This window comes from Tasmannia lanceolata, unplaced genomic scaffold (genome assembly GCF_043159265.1).
Source record: "Tasmannia lanceolata isolate RefF3 unplaced genomic scaffold, GAP_Taslan_0.1 ptg000002l, whole genome shotgun sequence".
In the NCBI taxonomy this organism is placed as follows: Eukaryota; Viridiplantae; Streptophyta; class Magnoliopsida; order Canellales; family Winteraceae; genus Tasmannia; species Tasmannia lanceolata.
Genome location: NW_027518679.1, coordinates 35061218 through 35082137, shown reverse-complemented (window position 1 = coordinate 35082137; position 20920 = coordinate 35061218). Strand labels below are relative to the sequence as shown.

Sequence of the window (20920 nt, the reverse complement as noted above, 5' to 3'; positions counted from 1 at the left end):
GTTAGGCATTGCAGTTTCATATCAGAGCAAATAGAACTAGTATTGGAATATAGTTTTATCAGGAATCTGTGCAGCTTGTGATGCCTCGTGATGGACTTAAGGTACAATGGAGAGAAATATGTGGTAAACTCGTAGAGAGGGCTATCATGTCTATGATTTGGACATTGGATGCAATACTCCTTGTCATGCTTTGTGGTATGTATAAGATTCTATTGGTCGTGCTCTTGATTATCAAACCTGAACAATTGCGTATGATTCGGGCATGGGGTTTAATGTCAGTTTATTTGTGCCTCCTGCAGGTGGTTGATGTTTATAGAATAAAGAACAAATTCTGAATTTTTTTGAAGGAAGCAGAACACCATCTTTTCTGGGTAATAGAGAATCTGAACATGCAATGTTGTTTTTCTTTTTCAGCTTAGCACTGTACACTGCTTTGTGTTTCAAACAATGCCCTGATGTTTTGGACTACAGGATTAGGAAATTGACTGGGGTTTTGTGTAACTGACTATCTTGTAAACCATCAGTTTCATAGGGCCTTGAGGACTTTCTTTCAAAGGGGGGTACAAGCATTTGAAGAGTTCACTCATAATCTGTCAATTTTTTTTTTGATAGCATCATAATTAGGTTATATGTTATAATAGAAGCAATGTGAGGCTGTTCGACTAGCAAATGAGAGTATGGATGAAATCTTGTAGCTGGCTATATTATGTTTGCTGCTGTTTTTTTTTTGTCTCGTCTGATAATCTCGTTTGGATGTTATGTGCTACTCTTTATTCTATAATGAAGATGGTGTTGCTATTAAAATAAGTATAACTTTGTTTCCGGGCAGTCCTATGCCAGAAATACTAGTTTAAGTTTCAGTATCCCAAAGGTGTTAGCTCATCAATTGGATCCTTGGGGTTTAAGTTGATTGCATAATCAGAAGTTTTTTGTTTAATTATGTAGTCCTGTGGATAAGGCCCATCTAAGGCTTGCTTCAGGCAAATCAATCCTACGCTTGTCTAAGTACTTTGATCATAAAATAATTGTTGTTGTCTTCCATTTGACCTTAAGAACATCACAGGTTGAATATTTTTCTTCTACAATGGTTATTTCAGAATGATTTCTCATTTGGCATTGCGCTTAATGTGCTGCAGAGTTCTATTGGTGTTAATGCAAAAGTAGTTAATGACTTAATGTATATTCTTCTATAGACTTTTGTTTCAAGAGACTTTAGAATAATTTTTGGTAATGATTACTTGTTTTATCTTGCCTTACAGGATATCTACCCTGAAACTAGGAGATTATTCCTCAGTAAAGTACATCAATATATAAAGGAAAGGCTTTCGGATGGGAAATATGCATGTGCCTTCTTATTTAAACACTAATGGATCCTGCCCCCTGAGTTTAAAGAGGTACTCTTAGTTTAAAATATACATCAATCTCTTCATAAAGTTTGTTTTTGTTTCTTTTGATTCCATATTATTATTCTGTTGTAGTTTGAACAAGGATGAGGTTTCTTGCTGGCCAATGTTTCCTTATCTTTCTTTGTCCAAATTTCACTTCGCAGGCCAAACACAGCCTAATTGAAGTTGTTCAAATAAGCCAACAATTGAGGCACGCCAACTTTCTATGCCCAGTGACACAAATCGTACACCCCAGTGGCTTATCTAGTTGTTTGGTCCATGCTCTTGCACACCATTCACTTGGCAGTGTTTAAGTCAAGGTTGAAAGATAGCCATGGATGTGCAGCACTTGTAATTTGGTTTTTTGAAATGCGAACTTGTAATTTGAATGAAAAGGAATGCAAATTTGTAATTTGAATGAAGTGGATTAATGCAAACTTGTGATTTGAATGAAGTGTATGTAAACTTGAAATTTGAATGAAGTGGAATGAAAACTTGTAATTGTGTTCTTGAGATAATTCATCATATGGCCCGTTTCAGCCTAAGATGTCTTCTCTTACCATTAAAGAGTGATTTCTTCACAACCATTATTGTAGCTTGATTATCACAGAACACACATAAGGAACTAATCCTTAACCCACTAAAGAACTAATCTTTAACCGGGTCAGTGGAATGCCATAACCATAATCAGATTCTCTATCCCTTAGCTTTCATCTATAGCTGAAGTTAGAGCATAAAGTTCCAATTCGACTTCCACATAACAGCAATAAATTTAATGTCCTCTGATTCTGAGCCCCATGATGCATCAGAATATCTGTCCAATACAGGAGGATGGCCACCATAACAAAGAGAATAATTTTGAGTACCCTTAAGGTATTTCATCAGCCTCATAAGAGCATCCCAGTGCTCATGGCCAGGATTACTAGTGAAACGACTCAACATGCCAACTGTAAAGGCTATGTCTGGCCTAGTGCAACTCATAGCGTACATGAGACTACCAATCAATTTAGAATAATCTAACTGATTCACACTGTCCCCTTCATTAGAAATCAGCTTCTTGGTATAATCAAATGGTGTCTCAATCGGTTTGTACTCACTATATCCACATATAGAAAGTAGTTTCTCAATATAATGGGCTTGGCTAAGGAAAATCCATTGCCTGTCAAAACTTACTTTCATACCAAGAATGGTGTCAACAATACCCAGGTCTTTCATGTCGAATTCTTTACCCAAGGTTAGTTTCACGTCACTCACTACAAAGAGATCAGAACCAAGAATCAACATGTCATCTACATACAAGCAAATAATTATGACCTTATTCGACACAGAACGATAATAAAGACATTTATCTGAGTAACTCGTCAGAAACCCAAAGCTCTTTACTACTTTGTCAAATTTCTGATGCCACAATTTAGGTGCTTGTTTAAGACCATATAAAGATTTATTTAATTTACAAACTTTATTCTCAAAACCTTTCATGACAAACCCTTCAGGTTGATTTCCTCTGACAGTTCTCCATTGAGAAAAGCTGTCTTTATATCTATTTGATTCACAACAAAATGCTCAATAGATGCCAAAGCAAGAAGAATTCTTATCGTAGTCAAATAACAGACCGGTGAGTAGACATCAAAGTAGTCTATCCCACTCACTTGAGTATAGCCCTTAGCTACGACACGTGCTTTATACCGAGCTATGGATCCATCAGGATTAAGTTTCTTCTTCAATATCCACCTACAGCCCACAGTCTTAGCCCCTTTTGACAAATTGACTAGCTGCCAAATTAGATTTTACAACAGAGAGCTCATTTCATCATCAATGGCTTCTGCCCACAATAAAGAGTCCCTAGATCTCATCGCTTCCTTATAGGATCATGGATCATTCTCTAAATAGTAGGTCACAAAGTCCTCACCAAAATTTTTGGGTACTCTATCTCTTGTAGAAACTCTTACAGGAACTGATTCGAAAATCAGATTGGGATAAGTGCCAGAAGTAACTGGTTCAGACTCAACTGGCAATTCTGTAACCATCTCTGTATCGCTTGGTATGGTCAAACCTTGATCTTTGAGAAATTTATTCTCGAAGAAAAATTGCATCTCGAGATTCTATAACCATATTGGTTGATAGATCCAAAAATCGATCACCGGCACTATCTTCTACACCTCCTAGATAAACACAAGTGTTTGTTCTAGTTCCCACTTTAGGTCTCCTAGGGTCTGGTATCCTTACATAAGCAATACAACCCCAAGTCTTAAGAGTGTCATATCTACAAGGATGCTTATGCCATAACTCATACGGAGTGGAGGAGCATTTTGAGTTTAACACTCTATTTAGGATGTAATTTGTAGTCTCCTCCTCTATCACTCATAAATCTCTTAATTTTCAAGTTCAGTTGCAATTCAACTCAATTTCTTGAAAACTTTAACTTATCAAAAGCTTCATCTTTTGATTTTAACAAATAAATATGTCAATATCTTGACATATCATCTATAAATGTGATCAAATACTTCCGACCACCTTTAGTAGTGAAACTTTTAAAGTCACAGAGGTCAGAATGTATCAACTCAAGAAGTTGTGTGCTTCTAGATACCTTAGCTGTAATGCTCCAAGATTGTTAGAGGAATTAGGTCAAGCAAGAGGTTGCTTGAAGCATTACACCCAAGGTATCTAGTTTGGAATATCAAGTTTGTTGCCTCCAGCCCATATATATATATATATATATATATATATATATATATATAGAGGAAACTGTTGGTGAGCTTAAGCTCACCAAACTTATGGTGAGCTAGCTTGCCCAATCACATGGGTCCCACATTTTGGGGAGTGATCCAAACCATTCATTTGCAAGGCCTTATCATAGATAGGGTGTGTACCAAAAATCAGCTCCATAGGATCATTCTAACCCCTCCATTTGTGGAGGACAAAAATGGACAGACTTGTGTTTGTCCATTTTTGTCCTCCACAAATGGAGGGGTTAGGATGATCCTATGGAGCTGATTTTTGGTACACCCCCCATCTATGTAAGGGACTTTCAAATGAATGGTTTGGATCATCCTAACAAAGTGGGCCCCCATGTGATTGGGCAAGCTAGCTCACCATAAGTTTGGTGAGCTTAAGCTCACCAACAGTTTCCTCATATATATATATATACACACACACACACACACACTAGGGTTTTAATAGGTCAATGGGCTCTGGCCCAAGTAGGCCCACTACACCTCTCCATTATCTTATTGGGCTTATATTAGAACATAATAGGGTTATATTATATACCCAACAAGTTTGTGTTTGATTTAAATTCAATAAACAAAATCTTTACTATTATAAAAGTGAGAATGTTATATTTTTGGCGACGTTCTTTTCCACAAATTCTCCCTATGTCTTGTATGTTTTTTTGCTCTTCTTTGATAAATGTTAACTAAGTTTATGTTTTTTTCGCTGTAAATAAATCCCTCTAACATTAAGAGGAGTAAAAGGAAAATAAATATTCTTCAAGTGATGGTGTTGAAATTATACCAGTTAGTGCTGGCGGAAAGAGAAATCTGCTCTTTCAACTCCTCATTAGAAAGCACCTAAGCATTGTCCCAAAACAATTTGTGATTCAATGGGCATAGCCTAATGTGTTCCATTGCTCCTGGGACTTATGGCATATTGGTTAGGCAGGAGAGGATACCTCAAAAAATCAATTACCCCATGAAAAATTAAGGGCAACTTTGCCCAAAATGCATGTTATGTTACATCCAAAAGTACAGCTAGGGTATCAGTGTAGCATCTTTTGATGCCTGAACGTTAGGATGAAAATCATTTTGAAGGGATATTTAGTTGATTAAACAAAATGATTTATTTCGATAATCAAGTTAATGAAGCTGATGGATATAGTTCTATTGATGCTTGTTTTTGGGTGGTGTTATTTTACACTTTTCTCATTGTCCGTTGCAGTGCCTAAAGCTAGCAACATTCAATCTGAGAAGTTTATAAAAGAGAAAAGATTTGTCAATATCAAAACAAAGGAGAAGTGTGCTAATAGATACTATGTGAAAAAGGGTCCTTCCTACTGCTACTTCTTTATTGAAAAAACTAAAAAAAATAAAATAAAAATGCAACAACTTCTTCTATTATGATTCTAGATTCTGCAGGCGGAATCCACTGATTTTTGTGTCGTTACAAAGAATTCTTTGTCAAGGTGGACTTGGTCCTTCGGATCAAAGTCTCCGAGTATTTCTACTTGGGATGCCACTTTTCCTTTTGCATCCACTTCTATCTAGCAACTATGTTTCTTCATCTTTTTATTGCTTTTCTCTTATCAAGTACTTTTTGTTTCTTGTTTACTGCATAATGCCAACTGATGAAGCGATTCAGATTGCTTCGATGGCCTCCAACTTAAGACAAATATGCCCCGGAGCGAGCTATTCCAAGGGCTGACATGGAAGCAGTTTTCAGCCACTTATAGTAAGTAAGGAATAATTGCAATAAAAAATGTCTCCGCATAGAAAATCGTTTGAATGGGTACAACAGATGATGCAAGAGGAGGCGGGTGAGGTTGGTATTGGACAATTTGTAACCAATACCCTTTGCGCTCCACCAGTATTTTGAGGCATTATTGGCCGAAAGGAGGCGGCCATGGTAATGGAGGCGGCCATCATCCTGATGGTGATAATTTTAACGGCGTTGATCATGAAGACGGGGATGATTCTGAAGGCGAAGATGTTCCTGAAGACAGCGGTGAAGATGTTCCTGAAGACAGTGACGATGATTCATCATCATCTGAAGGTGATGATGATGGAGATCGGAACCTTTGCACGTCTATTCGAGACGGGCCCGCCCTCTGAGAGACCCATAGAGTTGTTTTTATTCTTATTTAGGTAGGGACATTTTTGTTATTTTCAGCTTTAGTTAGGGTAGAGGTAGAGAAAGAAAAAGGTAGCTTGGAAGAGGTCCTGTTCTTATTAACTACTAAGGGAATAGAAAGAAAAAAGTAGCTTGGCATACGATTTGAGAAAGAAAAAATTCAGGCATATGAATTGAGAAGTGGTGCTCATTTAGTGGTGGAATGTATCTAGTTACGATGTGAAATCAAAATTGCTGTATGGGTGTTGATTCAACTCTTGGAATAAATCCTCCCCTTAAAAATGAGAAAAAGACGAGGAAATAAAAGGGGGCCACAGGACAGAGACTGGGCAAATAAAAAACCACGCTGCATAAAAATGTCTGCATAAAAGAAGTTTTACAAAATCCATTGGATCGACATAATAACCATTCAAAAAGTAAATGATGATCAACATAAAGCAAATGAAATAGAGAAAATCACTAAAGAAGACAATAGCTACCTTTATTTGATATGAGGAATAGCATAGACATCTATTCCAGCATTGTCACCTACAATAGAAAAAACCCAATACCTAATGAGAAAGAAATAAGTAGTAGAGAGAAACTGTAATAGATGGAATGTCACTTTCTTGTGTCAACTTGGACCAAGTAGATTGAGCCTCTATTCCAAGTTCAGTTTGGTTTGGTTTTGTATTTTAGTATTGATTTTGAGTCTCTCTCTCTCTCTCTCTCTCTCTCTCTCTCTCTCCCAAACAGAACAAAGTCCCAACCGTGCAATGCATGGTTTAAGTTAATTTAGATGAGTTAAAAATACATAGAAAGTGATAGTTGTTTGATCTAAAAGATGGTACCTAACAACAACACATAAATAGAAATTAAATGATAGTAATATATCAAAGCTTTCTATTTGCCGCTTCATCTTAGAAATTAAAAAGAGTTTCAACTAAGAATAGTTATGCTGCAGTTTGTAAACAATGAAAGAAGAATCATACGAAAAATGAGAGGCGAGGAAAATAGAAAATGAGAAAGCAATCATATTTATAATGGCACAATAAAAGGAACATACGAACAAACTGAATACAATCAAAATTAAATTGTGGGGCTTCCCCGACAAAAAAAAAAGAAAAAAAGAAACCAATTGAATCTTTTTCTATTTATAGGGAAGTACATGTGCACTACAGATAATGTCATTCTATTGTTTTTGAGGTGAAAATTTCAAAGAAAAATAATTAATAAAATGGTTGTTATTCATCCCAATTCTTCCATCCAAAGAAACCACTCATTCCAAATCAAAGATCCAATTTTCGTTATATTGCCAAGCAATACATCAAGCAACTGATTGGTCTGCCTAGAAGATGTACAACAAAAAATCCTTTCATAATTCCATAGAGCTGCTTGTTCTCTCCAACTCTTCCATGCATCAACATCTTTAAATGTCCATCCACACACTGCTAATAGATTACGTCACTTGCAGAAATTGGCATAAATCTAAGAAGCTTTTCTCCACTTAGCTTTTCTACACTTTTGGGTCACTGAGAAAGGAGAGGGCATGCTATCAAATGTAGCTTGAAAGGAGACCAAAGCAAGGCTATCAAATGAACAGTTAAGATCAACCGGCCCTAGGACCCACTTTGCGAGTCTTCCATCATGTAGAACCTCTAAAGTTTGAAAGTCAAAATTGATAACAAACCTGAAGATATACACATATCTACCAAAAATAAGTAAACAAATATTTTAAGAAGTAAAAAGAAAAAGGGGTAAGAAAGAATGAAAGAAAAACTGAATTGAGGACTAAACACCAAAGGCAAAGATAGCCATGCTATTCAAATTGTAAAATGAAAGAGCGTAAACAAAAGAAACTAGTCTTACCCAGATTTTTGATGAAACATTGGAAATCAGATGACACGTTCTTATCTGCCATACCATACCGCCACATAGAAGAGACGAATGGCTACAAAACTCATGGATACTGAAATGCTGCATCATCTTCGATGCTCTGTCTGTGAAAAAAAGAGAGTAAAGCCTCATCTTAAATCAAATAGTTGCACTAAAAATTAGATAGAGAGGGAGAGAGAGATCATTAGGTTTTTAAGGGCAAACCTGAGGCAGTTGAATAGTCCGGGCCTTTAGTTTGTAGTGGGCAACTCAGTTTCATTTGCCCCAAATCTATACATATGGTATACCAAAAAATAGTAGTGGGCAATGAAGGAAAATATTTAAAATATTTAATATATGATAAATCTGTACTGAAGATCAAAATAGAGTTAAATAAAGTAACCCTTCAATTCATAATATAGCCAATAGCAAGAGAAAAGTGAAGACCTAGAATCACATATGAAAGAATTTTCACTACAACTTTGACCATAAGGTTAAAATTAAATAAACTTATATAAGAATGGAAACTAATGTCATTGAGAAATGACTTCTTTCTAATATAAGTCTTCAAGAATTTGCAACAAAATCCACATCATTGGTACAATAACAGGAATGAAAATGCCAAAACATTAAACAAAAAAGAAGAGAACTTAAACGATGATAAAATGCAAATATGAAAATGACCATAAATAAAACTGGTTTTGAAATAGAACCAGATTTCCACCATTCTGTTAGCATTGTAGGGTGTTGCTATGGACGGAAATAGATGGAAACATCGGGCCTCATCTCAGCAACGGATGCCCAAGGATCTCACCACTCGCTTACTTTCCATCTCTAACAACTTCACATAAGAAAAATATGATGGAAATTACGTAAAAAATTGCTAATGCACGGGTGATGAGATCATATGGGTATGGAGTAGCCGAGGCGGCTAATGCACTGGTGGTGTGGGAGGTAAAGATGAACTATAATAGACGCACTAAAGGAATAATAATTGTTTCGAATTTTAAGGTTGGTTTTAATCAGGAAAGGATTAAAAATGATCAAATGAATTCGCTTAACTATAATAGACGCACTAAAGGCATATCACAGCCGTTTCTAGGAGGGACCGGTATGATGTATATGGTAAGGAATTATATGAAGCACTTGATCGTTTCCTATTCCAAAATGGGCTACAAACAAAAGGTAGAAGTGATCCTTGTTATGGTGCTTAAATTCACAAGGTTTGAGCCAGTACCCATTAGAATCAGGGTTTGACTCAAAGACTGAATATCATACCTTGGTTTTACGTAAGAACACCGATGAAGGGTTTCTCTGCAAGAACATAGAGAAAGCAAAAGGCAAGGTTTCTCTGTGAGGAGGTGTGAAGGAAGAGGAGGCGTTACAAAATACGAAGAGGCACACTTTGGAAAGTTAGAAGATGGAACTATGGTTTGGTAATGACGAAATGCTTGAATCGGAAAACATGTGGGCCAACTGCCTCGTGGGTTACTTCCTTGGCAAAAGACCCTATTTTGTCTCCCTTCGTGACTCTCTTTCTCGTAAATGGAAGCTCTCCGGTTCTCTACAGATGCACACTTTGGAGCAGGGGTTTTTTCTCTTTAAGTTTTCAAATGATTGTACCAGAGTCCTTGAAGATTCTGGGCAAAATTATGGAGGTAGGCCTCTGATTCTGCAAAGATGGGATCCTGATTCCTCACTTGAAATGAAATTTTCTTTCGAAATTCTAGTTTGGATCAGGCTTTCGGGGCTCCATCTAAAATTCTAGACTCACCATTGCTCGAGTAGGACTGCGAGCTTGATTGGAAAACCACTTTACATGGATACTTATACAGCGGAAGCCACTCGCCTCAACTATGAAAGAATGTCTATTCAGATAAGTGCTACCCAAACCCTTCCTGATTCGATCACTCTCAGAACCTCCTCGGGGAAGATAACCCAACAAGTTGTTTACGAATGGAAACCAAAAGCCTGCAAATTCTGTTCTGACTTCGGCCATGGCTCCGATGAGTGCCATCAGCAATCTAGTTTTCGTCCTGTAACCGAGAAGAAAGTATGAAGGCCCATTCAAAGATCAGCGATTTTGGATGTCCATAATCAGCCTGAAGTTAATCCCCCCAATCCCATAACCCCAGAATGCTCTTCTCCTTTCACTAATGGAAATAAATTTTCGGCTCTTGTCGATTTGGATTCTTTTTCCAGGAGGAACCCCACACCCTTGGAATTTCCTGTTAGGCAAAAATCAGATCCTGAAAATGAAGTTTGGCAAACGGTTAGGAAGAAGAAAGATAAGTCTCCGGCTATTCTTATTAGACCCTACTCTTCTTGTGTTCTACCCACACTCTCTAAACCATCCCCAAATTTAGGCTAGTCCTGGGCGGGTGTGTTTCCTTTGGGGGGCTAGTAGCAGCTGCTTTATGATTGGTTTAGGAATTAGGGAGTTGCCCTTCATGTTGTGGGGTTTATTATTGATCCTTCGTTGCTGTTTGTTTGGAGCATGCTGCCCTGTGTTGGCTGTGGTGTTGTTTTTGCAGTCTTTGTTGCTGTAGCTTGGTTGTAATTTGTTTTGTTTATCTATTTTTTGGTGTTGTTGGTTGGCTCTTCGGCCTCCTCTTACTGGGCATTTGTTAGCCCCCCCTTTCATATGTGTTAGGGGTTTGCTTTTCTTTAATATATCTGGTAGGGGTCTGCCTAACCCCAGCTTACCTATCAAAAAATAAAAATAAAAATACGAAGAGGCGTTGTTTTACAAAGTGGGTCCTCTTTCTTATATATATATATATATATATATATATATATATATATATATAGGGAAAAGTGTTGGTACTCGGTCGAGTACCTAAGCTTATTAATGCAGTCTCTCTTATTTAACGCAGGAAGAAAGAGAACCGTGGATTGTTCTAATCGCAGCCGTCCAATTATATACAATGAAAAAACCCAAACCCTCACCTGTTACGTTGATTCTTGCTGCTCCGGAGGGAAAGAAACCCTAGAGGAGAAAAACCGACTCCCTCTCTCCCAACACTCGGTCGATTTCAACCCTCCTCACGCCGCGCATCTCTCCCTCTCTCCCAAACGAAGAAACAGAGGTCGACGGTTCTCTCTCTCCCTCCAACACTTAGGTTTTTTCAGGTGCGTCTCTCTCTCTCTCTCCCTCTCTCCCTCTCTCACTCTCACTCTCCCGCGCGTCTGAGCTTTTTTTCATTTTTAGTTTGGATTCTTCATTTTTCAAACCCTTTTACTCTCTCTTCTCTATTTTTCAAACCCTTCTTTAAATTGATTTCCCATTTTTTTGGGGATTTTTGTTCAAGATTTTACAGATTTAGGGGAAATGATTTTACTGAGAGTGGTAAAAAATCGAGGGTTTCAATCCAATTGATTTTTCAAACCCTTTTTCTCTCTCTTCTCTATTTTTCAAACCTTTCTTTAAATTGATTTCCCATTTTTTTGGTGATTTTTGTTCAAGATTTTACAGATTTAGGGGAAATGATTTTACTGAGAGTGGTAAAAAAACGAGGGTTTCAATCCAATTGATTTTTCAAACCCTTTTTCTCTCTCTTCTCTATTTTTCAAACCCTTCTTTAAATTGATTTCCCATTTTTTTGGGGATTTTTGTTCAAGATTTTACAGATTTAGGGGAAATGATTTTACTGATTCTGCCATGGTTTTGGGGATATGTTTTTTTTTTAGTGGATACTTTGTTTTTTTTAGCTTTGTTTGCATCTGTAGTTTGATTATCTGAAGCTATTACTTCATATTTTTTTCCCACTTTAAATTGTTTAAATTTGTAGTAATAAACTCCAATCCAATCTAATTGGATTGTGGGTGGAATTTGATTGTAAACTTGCAATCTAAATTTTTATTTAGATTGCAATTTCATTCACAATTTGCACCCAAAATGGAAAAATCCAATTAGATCACACACACACTTGAGCACTTTCAATACTAATATTGCACTTTCAATACCAATATGGGTTTATTTGATCTGTGGCAGGGTATATTTCTCTACCCCATTTGTTACAGATTTTGGGTAAAATCATTTAACACTACCCCATTTGTTAAACCCTTTTTCTCTACAGATTTGTTAAAGTTTTGTTACTGTTTTTGTTACAGATTTTGCGTAAAATCATTTAACACTACAGATTTGTTACAGTTTTTTTAAAACTACAGATTTTTAACACCAACAGATTTGCAATTGTTTAAGATTTTTAACACTACAGATTTGCAATTGTTTAAGATTTTTAACACTACAGATTTGCAAATGATGGTTTATTTGCTGAATAAACTCTTTACTGTTGTGTTTGGAATGATTGGTTTGAATCGCAGGTAGAACTTCTGAGTGGGTTTAAGCTCTATTTGAAAGGGATTGGTTAAGTTTTATTGAGCTAATGGATGGCACAATGTCCGAAGGTTTTGGGTTAGCAATTGATGATATAGATGCTAATAGATTGATTGTGGTTGATGACATGGCGTCCGAAGCCGGTGGCTTACAAAATGATGGACAATATGTGAATGAATTTGTTATGGTTGAGGAGGAGGAAAATCTGAATGAGGGTTGTTTACATTCTAAAGATAACGGTGAGGGTTGTAGCGGTACATTTAGCACGCCTACTAAGGATGTTAATGAGGGAGATTTAGTTTCTAAACCGTTTAAGGACCAGATGTTTGATACCGATATCGCTGCATATGAGTTTTATAATTTATATGCGTTGGGTATGGGATTTGGAATTCGAAAAGACACAACTTATAAGTCAAAGAAAAATGGGGAAGTGATTTTTAGGAGATTTGTATGTATAAAGCGGGGTTCAAAAAAATGAAAGATAACAAAGAGAGTGATAAAGTAGTGAAGCGTCGTCGTAGTGTAAGAGAGGGCTGCCAAGCCAAGATGGATATCTCTTTGATAGATGAGAAGTGGCACGTGAGAGCTTTTGAAGATGATCATTGCCACGAGCTTACCTCTCCACCTAGAAGGCTAATGCATTGTTCTCACAATAGATTTTTTAAGAATGAAGCATGTAAGCTTTTGATAGATGACCTAAGTAAGATAGGGATGAAGCCTGCTGGTGTTAAAAGGGCTATTAACGTCACATGTAAAGGAACAAATGCTGCTTTGACAACAAATCAGGTGGTGTCCCATTTGAGGAAACAACGGGGTAACAATATGGGTAAGGAAGGTGTCTTGGTAGCAGAATATTTCCAAAAGAAACGATTAGAAGACCCTAACTTTCAATTTGCTATGGAGTTGGACATTAATGGGAACTTGCGATCGATGTTTTGGGCCGATTCATGGGCGCGAGAGGCATACCTAAAGTTTAGTGATGTCATTATTTTTGATGTCACGTACAGGACAAATATGTTTAAGATGCCATTTGCTCCATTTACCGGAGTTAATCACCATCGTCAGTCTACACTATTTGGATGCGCATTGTTAGCCGATGAGAAAGAGGAGACATTTACATGGCTATTTCAGCAGTGGTTGCAGTGCATGTTTGGGAAGGCGCCAGGTTGTATAATAACAGATATGGACGGGGCGATGAGAAATGCGATTCAAACTGTTTTCCCAGACACCCGCCATAGGTTTTGCTCCTGGCACATACACAAGCATTTAGTTGAGCATGTTCCTGCGATGAGAGAAACTGATAGTGAGTTTTGCAAGAATTACAAGAAATGGTTTTATTCAAGACAAATACATGATAGCGAGTTCAAATGGAAAGAATTAGTAGAGAAATATAAGATTAATGAAAATGGATGGCTAGCGAAAATGTGGGAGCTACGTAGTCACTGGGTACCAGCCTATTTTAGAGATACATTCACAGCTGGAATGACTTCTAGTGGCCGCAGTGAGAGCATCAATGCTTTCTTTGATGTGTATGTTCTTTGCTAGGTATGTTAATATGAACACCACTTTAAAAGAATTCGTAGATCAATATGATAGGGCACTTGAGTTTCGTCGTAAAGCAGAGTCCGAAGAAGATTTCAGATCTAAAACTACAAAGGCCGTGTTGATTTCAAGGTTCAAATTAGAAGAAGAAGCAAGCAAATGTTATACTAGGACAATGTTTGATAGATTCCAAGTAGAGTTTAAGGATAGCCTTGACTGTTGGCATGAGAAAACGGATAAGAATTGCAACACAACTGAATACGTTGTGGGACTGAGTGTAGACGAGAAGTGGAAATGGTGCAAGGTCTTGTATGATGAGTCTGAAGAAGGTGTGAAGGCTACATGTGAGTGTGCAAAATTCGAGATTGAAGGGATTTTGTGAAAGCATATACTTCGTATTATGACGAAGAAGCAATTGAGTAGAATTCCAGAGCCATATATTTTAACTAGATGGACAACCGGGGCTAGATTTGTACTTGGTGCTGGGGTGTCTTTAGGCGAAGAAGATAGTAATGAAGTTACTCCTTATGAAACATGGTGTGTAATAGCAAGGTGTCAAAGGCTAGTACATGAATTTAAGGGTAATAGGAGTCTTTTTAAGAAGGTGTATGAAACACTTGATGTATGGTTGGCAGAATGTGAACAAGCAAAGAGAGAGACACAAGTTATCCTTGCAAACACTACTTCTAGCCAAGTACAATCCAATTTTGTGCGTGAATCTGCAGGGATATATATTCATGACCCACAAGTCGTGAAAACCAAGGGCTGCCCAAAGGTTGCTACACGTTTTAAATCGCCGATAGAGACCTCTCAAGTGAAAACAAAGAAACGAAAGTGTAAAAGATGTGGAGAATTAGGCCATAATACAAGAACGTGTAAAAAAGAACTCGAGGTTCGGGTTTTTCTCACTTTGTATTTGTAGAATTTCTCATTTTCTATGTTGTACTTATTATTCATGTGAAGCAACATTTTCTATGTGCCAATAGATGACATTAAGGGATGAAGATGAAGAGGAAGAGGAAGAGAGTGAAGAAATCAATGTATTTGAATAGGTACTTGGTAGTTTCTTATCATCTTTTATTCTTCTTGCTCTTCATATTGTATTCTTGCATTGGGTTGAATTGTAGAGCTACATGTTGACCACCATGTGTTTTTTCTTTTGGTTTCTGTATGGGATGGGATTGTATTAACATTATGTATGTTTTTTCTTTTGGTTTCACTGTCTTTTGCCACTCTTTTTTTGGAATTTGAGAACCGATTGTGAGTCTAAAACTGATTATCGGACTCAAATTTACTTTTAATTTTGAGTCCAATAATCTGTTTTGGTCTCACAGTCGGTTCTCAAATCCAAAACAAAAAGGGCCACAATGTACTTGAGGATGATTTTAGTAGTTGTTCTTCAGTTTCCTGATTGTGCACACCCTTTTCCATTCTTTAATCATGTATGTTATATTTGGTTTGACAGGGAAAATGCAACAGCTGACAAGGTAAAGGAAGCACACTGGAAGGTGATGGTTGCGAACCATCCAGATGCTGGGGGCAACCATTATCTTGGGAAGGGAAGATTGTAATGATCGAATTACTAGGCCTTGTTTTAGAGAGAAGATGAAGGATTGATTTTTGTAGTTCTAAATCTTACAGATGAGATTTACTAGTTCTAAATCTTACTGCTTGATTACTGCTTGATTTACCAATTGATGTATTGAATGGTGATGTTTTTGGATGCACGTGATGTTTTATTTTCTTCCATGTCATGAGAGTCTCTGTAAAAATCTTTTAGGTGTGTGCACATCAGAAAGGTTACAGGTGCTCCGATTCTAAGTGAAAATGTCTTCTAGTTTCCTTGTTTTATCTCTGATTTCAGCTTGTAGGGTTTTCAGCAGGTATGAGGCCCCATGTGTTTCTTCCAAAGAAGAGGAGGAGCAGGGGTCATAGCTTAAACTTTGTAACAACATCTGTTTTTTTTATGTTATGGCCTATATTTGTTATTTATTTAACAGGACTGGGTATGGTCCGTAGGCTGCAATCCTCTATCCATAAGTTCTCCAGGTTGGCATATTTCTCAATTCCAATTGGATACAATAGCTTGGAGTTACATTATCACAGCCCTTGAGGAATCAATACAACTTGTCAATGAAGCTATTCGTCTTCTAGCCATGGAGCGGACAAGTATCCTGGCCTTTAGCTTTGTACTCCAGTAGTATAACACAAGGGAAATGCAAAAATTACCTTGATTTGTTTTCCATTTTTCTTACCTCGTAGTTAATAAAAACTAGAAATTACTCTTCCTATGTTTCATGAACTAAGAAGTTCGCTGGGCTATTGATTTTTCTTACCAAATATTCATAACCAGAAATTACTCGTCCTAGTTTTTTAACATAGCAAGTTCCCTTTGGCTATTGGTTTTGGAAAATATAGATGTTATTTTTCAAAAGCATACCCCTTTAAAAAATATTTATTTGGTTTTAGCAAAGATGCTATATGAAATCCATGTTACTTGGCAACAGATGCAATGTAGTTGCATGCAAACGTATAAAATGTAATGTATGGAAATTGTAAGAACCAAAGATAACAAAATAATGGAAAATATGTTGAGAGATAGGAAACCAAAGCGTTACTGCCAGTTTCTTAGACCAAGGGTGATTTCACTAGTGCGACCAGCGTGGTCCTTTTCTATAAGAGGCAGCTACAAAATAAAGTGCACAGTTACCATTCCCACATTCATTTCGGTTTTGGGATGCCATGTAAACATAAAGTTTTCATATAAACATAAACAAACCAAAAAGTTACATAAAACATGGATGCCATGTACTGATTACAGAACTGTCAAGAACAAAAGAATACAATTATGAAAAAAAAAACAACCCCAATCGCTTTAATCCAGCCATTTTCATTCTCCACTAATTTAACGGCTTCACGCCCTTGTTGCACGACCAACTTCAATTCGGCAACCTCTTGCCTCAGCCTTTCAGTGTCATTAATGTCTTGACGTGCCTGTTGCCCCAACAACTTCAATTCAGCAACCTCGTGCTCCAAACTTTCAATGTCTTTAATGTTTTGACGCGCATGTTGCACCAACAACTTCAATTCGCCAACCTCGGCCTCCAACCTGTGCGGACATTGACTACCACTTATGCTGTCCCTCCTCGAACCAAATTCCCTATTGTATTCAGCATTGTCGCACCATTTGAAAAAATCGCACTTCTTCTTTCCACCTCCTTCCTGTGTGTTGTATATAATCTTTACTAATTTGAACTTTTGCTGAAAAGTAAAAAAACACTATTAAATGGTTACTCACACTAAATCCACAAGTGTAGTAGGGCCGCCCTCGGTTGCCATTCACATCTGACTGAGTTATTTTAATTTCCGTTTTTATTCCACATTTACATGGTAATTCTCCAACTGAACCGGAATCGGTACGGTTACAGGAGGCCATAAATCTTCACTATCTGCACAATATTGAACAAAAAGAATCGCATTACCGCATTACCACAATGATATGAACATAATTTAATCCAATCCTCAAACCTGGTTAATATTACACTTCGAGATGAAGAGGTTAAAAACCCTAAAGTTTCTGCAATTTTTTAACGCTGGAAAGAGAGGGTCTGCTGTGCTATTTCGAAACCCTTAAAAATATTTTAAACTCATTTTTGAACCCTAAAAATGAGAGCGTAGAGGGGTTTTGAGTGGGTGCAGATAACTTACCAAAAAATTTGGGATTTTTGTTAAACCATTTTGGAAGCCTAAAAAATGAGTTGAGAAAAAATGGAAAGGGATACCCTCTAGCATCTATAGCTACCTTCAAAGATTTATCCCATAAAGGTAGTTAAGCACATTCACCTTCAAAGAGGCAACTTGTATTCCTAGCCTAATCATGATGTCACAAAGAAAATCCAAGATCAAACACAAAGAATGTCGTGACCAAGTCCGAATCATGTGCGTCTAACCTCATCTAGTCCTTTATGAATTAGAAATTATAAAGCAACAGACCACATGACGGTATGTCCAATCTCTTCACTTAGTATAATTTGTTTTCTAGACAAGAAAATTAGGGTATTGCTGAGGTTCCTTATCCACTATCATAGGAAAATGAGACATTAAAATTAGTGATCAACTGTCTCTTTCATCGGTTCCTTATGCTAACAACTTATTTTACATAGAGCATCAGTTGCAACATGGAATCTATTCATCTGCTATAGAAACAACATACCCTGATTCTCCATCATATGAATTCCAACATATGCACCAAATTACTAGAATCCGAAATTCTGAATTATTAAAAGATCACACACTATAGAGAGAGAGAGTGAAATAAAAGAAAAGCTACCCAAATCATAGCAATTCATTTATACATAATCAATTCTGATTTCTAGCAAAACCTACACCAAAATAATTTTACAATTAAACAACCAATTCTATGTTCTGGTGGTGATCATCCACCAAAATAACTACCCAATAGGTTAAAAAAAAAAAAAAAAAAAAAAGGTTAAAGAATCAACACAAAAATCAAGGTAAAAAAGAGTAACAAAACAATTCCCATAAACATAGAAAGAAATAAAAGAGAAGGAGAGATTATTACCTATTAAAAGTAGCAGAGGCAATACAAATCCACCAAGGAAATTCCCCATAAGAGCTCTAGATTTTCAATACAATCACTTCTCTTCCATTGTCAATATCAAGAAGAATTAAAATTCGTTGATGGGTTTTTCAATTCGAGGTAAAAAAAACGAACCCATTTCAAGATAACGGCCAAATCTTCCCAAAAACTATAGATTGGAAGATAATTCATAAATTTACAAAGGGTTTGAAAAATGGGAAATCAATTTAAAGAAGGGTTTGAAAAATAGAGAAGAGAGAGAAAAAGGGTTTGAAAAATCAATTGGATTGAAACCCTCGATTTTTTACCACTCTCAGTAAAATCATTTCCCCTAAATCTGTAAAATCTTGAACAAAAATCCCCAAAAAAATGGGAAATCAATTTAAAGAAGGGTTTGAAAAATAGAGAAGAGAGAGTAAAAGGGTTTGAAAAATGAAGAATCCAAACTAAAAATGAAAAAAAGCGCAGACGCGCGGGAGAGTGAGAGTGAGAGAGGGAGAGAGGGAGAGAGAGAGAGACGCACCTGAAAAGACCTGAGTGTTGGGAGGGAGAGAGAGAACCGTCGACATCTGTTTCTTCGTTTGGGAGAGAGGGAGAGATGCGCGGCGTGAGGAGGGTTGAAATCGACCGAGTGTTGGGAGAGAGGGAGTCGGTTTTTCTCCTCTAGGGTTTCTTTCCCTCCAGAGCAGCAAGAATCAACGTAACTGTGGGACATGATCCCGCGAGAGGGGCGTGGGGCGAGCCGCCGCGCGCTCTCTCTTGGTCTCTCGTTCCCACGCGATTGGCGTGTGCATTTTATTTGTTGATTTGAATTCGTCTTTCCTGTGGACTTGGGATCACTAAGGCAATCCGAATTCCACACGAAAGAGACTGACAGAGTCGCCACCTAGATGTGGGATCTAGGACCCGTAATTAACCAGAAATCTAGACTCGCTACCTGGTTACGAGAATGGAAGGTATGGGGAGTTATCCGCCACATGCACCATTCCTGCCCGATAATCGGTCTTCGATTCCAAAAGTTAACTCTTTTAAATTTATTTTAAATGGCTCATTCAACTCTATGTTAATGTGCGAACTAAGTGACATGCATCCTAGAATTTAATTTCAATGTGAATCCTAGATGTGTATCTTGATTTATTAATTTGTCTGGATTCATTCTAAGTGAAAGTTCTCCTAGAATTCTAATTTCATGGAAAACCCTAACTGATTTGATTAAGTATTTACAAGAAAATTAATATACAAAACACCACAATTTGTTGTGGTGCCGACTCGCGGGTGGTATGCCGTCAGACATCCAAGCTGCCTACGTACCCAAGCCTCACTGGGATCAGAGTCGACGTAGTTCGGTGCACCTAAGCTAAGCTACATATGCCTAACTCAACTAAGACACCGACCTAGACGGGATTGACTGTTTCAACAGTTTTAAGAGAAGTTGTTTAATTCAAGTTGAGGATTTTATTATCTTAGGATTTCATCGAAGATGCTATATGATTCTTATCTAAATGCAAGTTGTCCCTTAGACTAATGCAGGTTAGCCTACATCCTAGTCTACTAGGCATGTCTTAGGGAAAGATGAGGTGACTAGTGTAACTAGACCTATGGTACGGTTGCTATACATAGCAAGCGTCCGTGATGAGGCTGGACTCCTAACTCTAGGACTCCCTAAAACTTAGGACACGACACAACACTAGTGTTCCTAAATTGGGCTCTAATGGTTCTTAGATTGGAAACCATAATCCAATGGTTCCGGAAGACTCGAGACAAATCAATTCAAATTCTTGAAGTTAATTAATTTCAGATTTCATGGATTTTCGATTTATGGACACTTGAGGATTACCAATGGTTCTAGGGTTCACCAATTTCGGCCCAGAATAGCATCCAAGGAAGGGAATCGTGCGTTCTTTCTTTGTGCAATTTAGTACTTAGGTTATGGCATCTTATTGCCTGGCAAATCTCAGGATTTCCGTGGACAGTAACCTCGGAGCCAACAACATGCTATAGCTTAAATATTCAAATTGTCAAAGATCGGTTGCAATTGGGATACGATTATGGATGCACTGGCCATTTTTCCAGGAAAATCTAAAGATCCTAAAATTTCTGTTTCAATGGATTAAGGAGTGAACATGTGACAGAATTTAAAAGTTCTTTAGGAATTTTTACAATAATTTTTAATTAATTTCGAATTTTCAATGGATTTTAACAATTTTAAGCCTATGAGTGGTTTTACAAGTGAAATTGTTGCAAATAAATTCGAAATGATTTGAAATTTCAACAGCAGCAAGATGGGAATGTATGTAGCTTACTGGATGAGTTTTATAGATTTTTATGTTAAATTCATATTTAATCTTGATTTAT

At 37.2% G+C, this 20920-nt stretch overlaps 2 protein-coding genes and 2 long non-coding RNA genes across 4 annotated transcripts; 3 read left to right on the top strand and 1 right to left on the bottom strand.

Moving 5' to 3' along the window:
- The first annotated feature begins 138 nt into the window (after window positions 1–138).
- Window positions 139–1888, top strand: LOC143871049 (uncharacterized). The gene is made up of 4 exons (XR_013245829.1): window positions 139–195; window positions 300–371; window positions 1260–1394; window positions 1550–1888. It is a non-coding gene; the product is annotated as an uncharacterized LOC143871049 (long non-coding RNA).
- A 10792-nt stretch (window positions 1889–12680) lies between these two features.
- Window positions 12681–15714, top strand: LOC143884332 (protein FAR1-RELATED SEQUENCE 5-like). The gene is made up of 3 exons (XM_077387847.1): window positions 12681–14857; window positions 14952–15017; window positions 15431–15714. The coding sequence occupies exon 1, from the start codon at window positions 12874–12876 to the stop codon at window positions 13966–13968; it is 1095 nt and encodes a 364-aa protein (XP_077243962.1). The 5' UTR covers window positions 12681–12873; the 3' UTR covers window positions 13969–14857; window positions 14952–15017; window positions 15431–15714.
- On the top strand, window positions 13979–14347 carry LOC143891067 (protein FAR1-RELATED SEQUENCE 7-like). Its single transcript, XM_077395720.1, has one exon. It carries the CDS (start codon window positions 13979–13981, stop codon window positions 14345–14347), a length of 369 nt encoding a protein of 122 aa, XP_077251835.1.
- A 989-nt stretch (window positions 15715–16703) lies between the features above and the next one.
- Window positions 16704–17874, bottom strand: LOC143884325 (uncharacterized). Its single transcript, XR_013252819.1, has 2 exons — window positions 17264–17874; window positions 16704–17187 (listed from the first exon to the last, which is right to left on the bottom strand). It is a non-coding gene; the product is annotated as an uncharacterized LOC143884325 (long non-coding RNA).
- Window positions 17875–20920: the final 3046 nt, after the last annotated feature.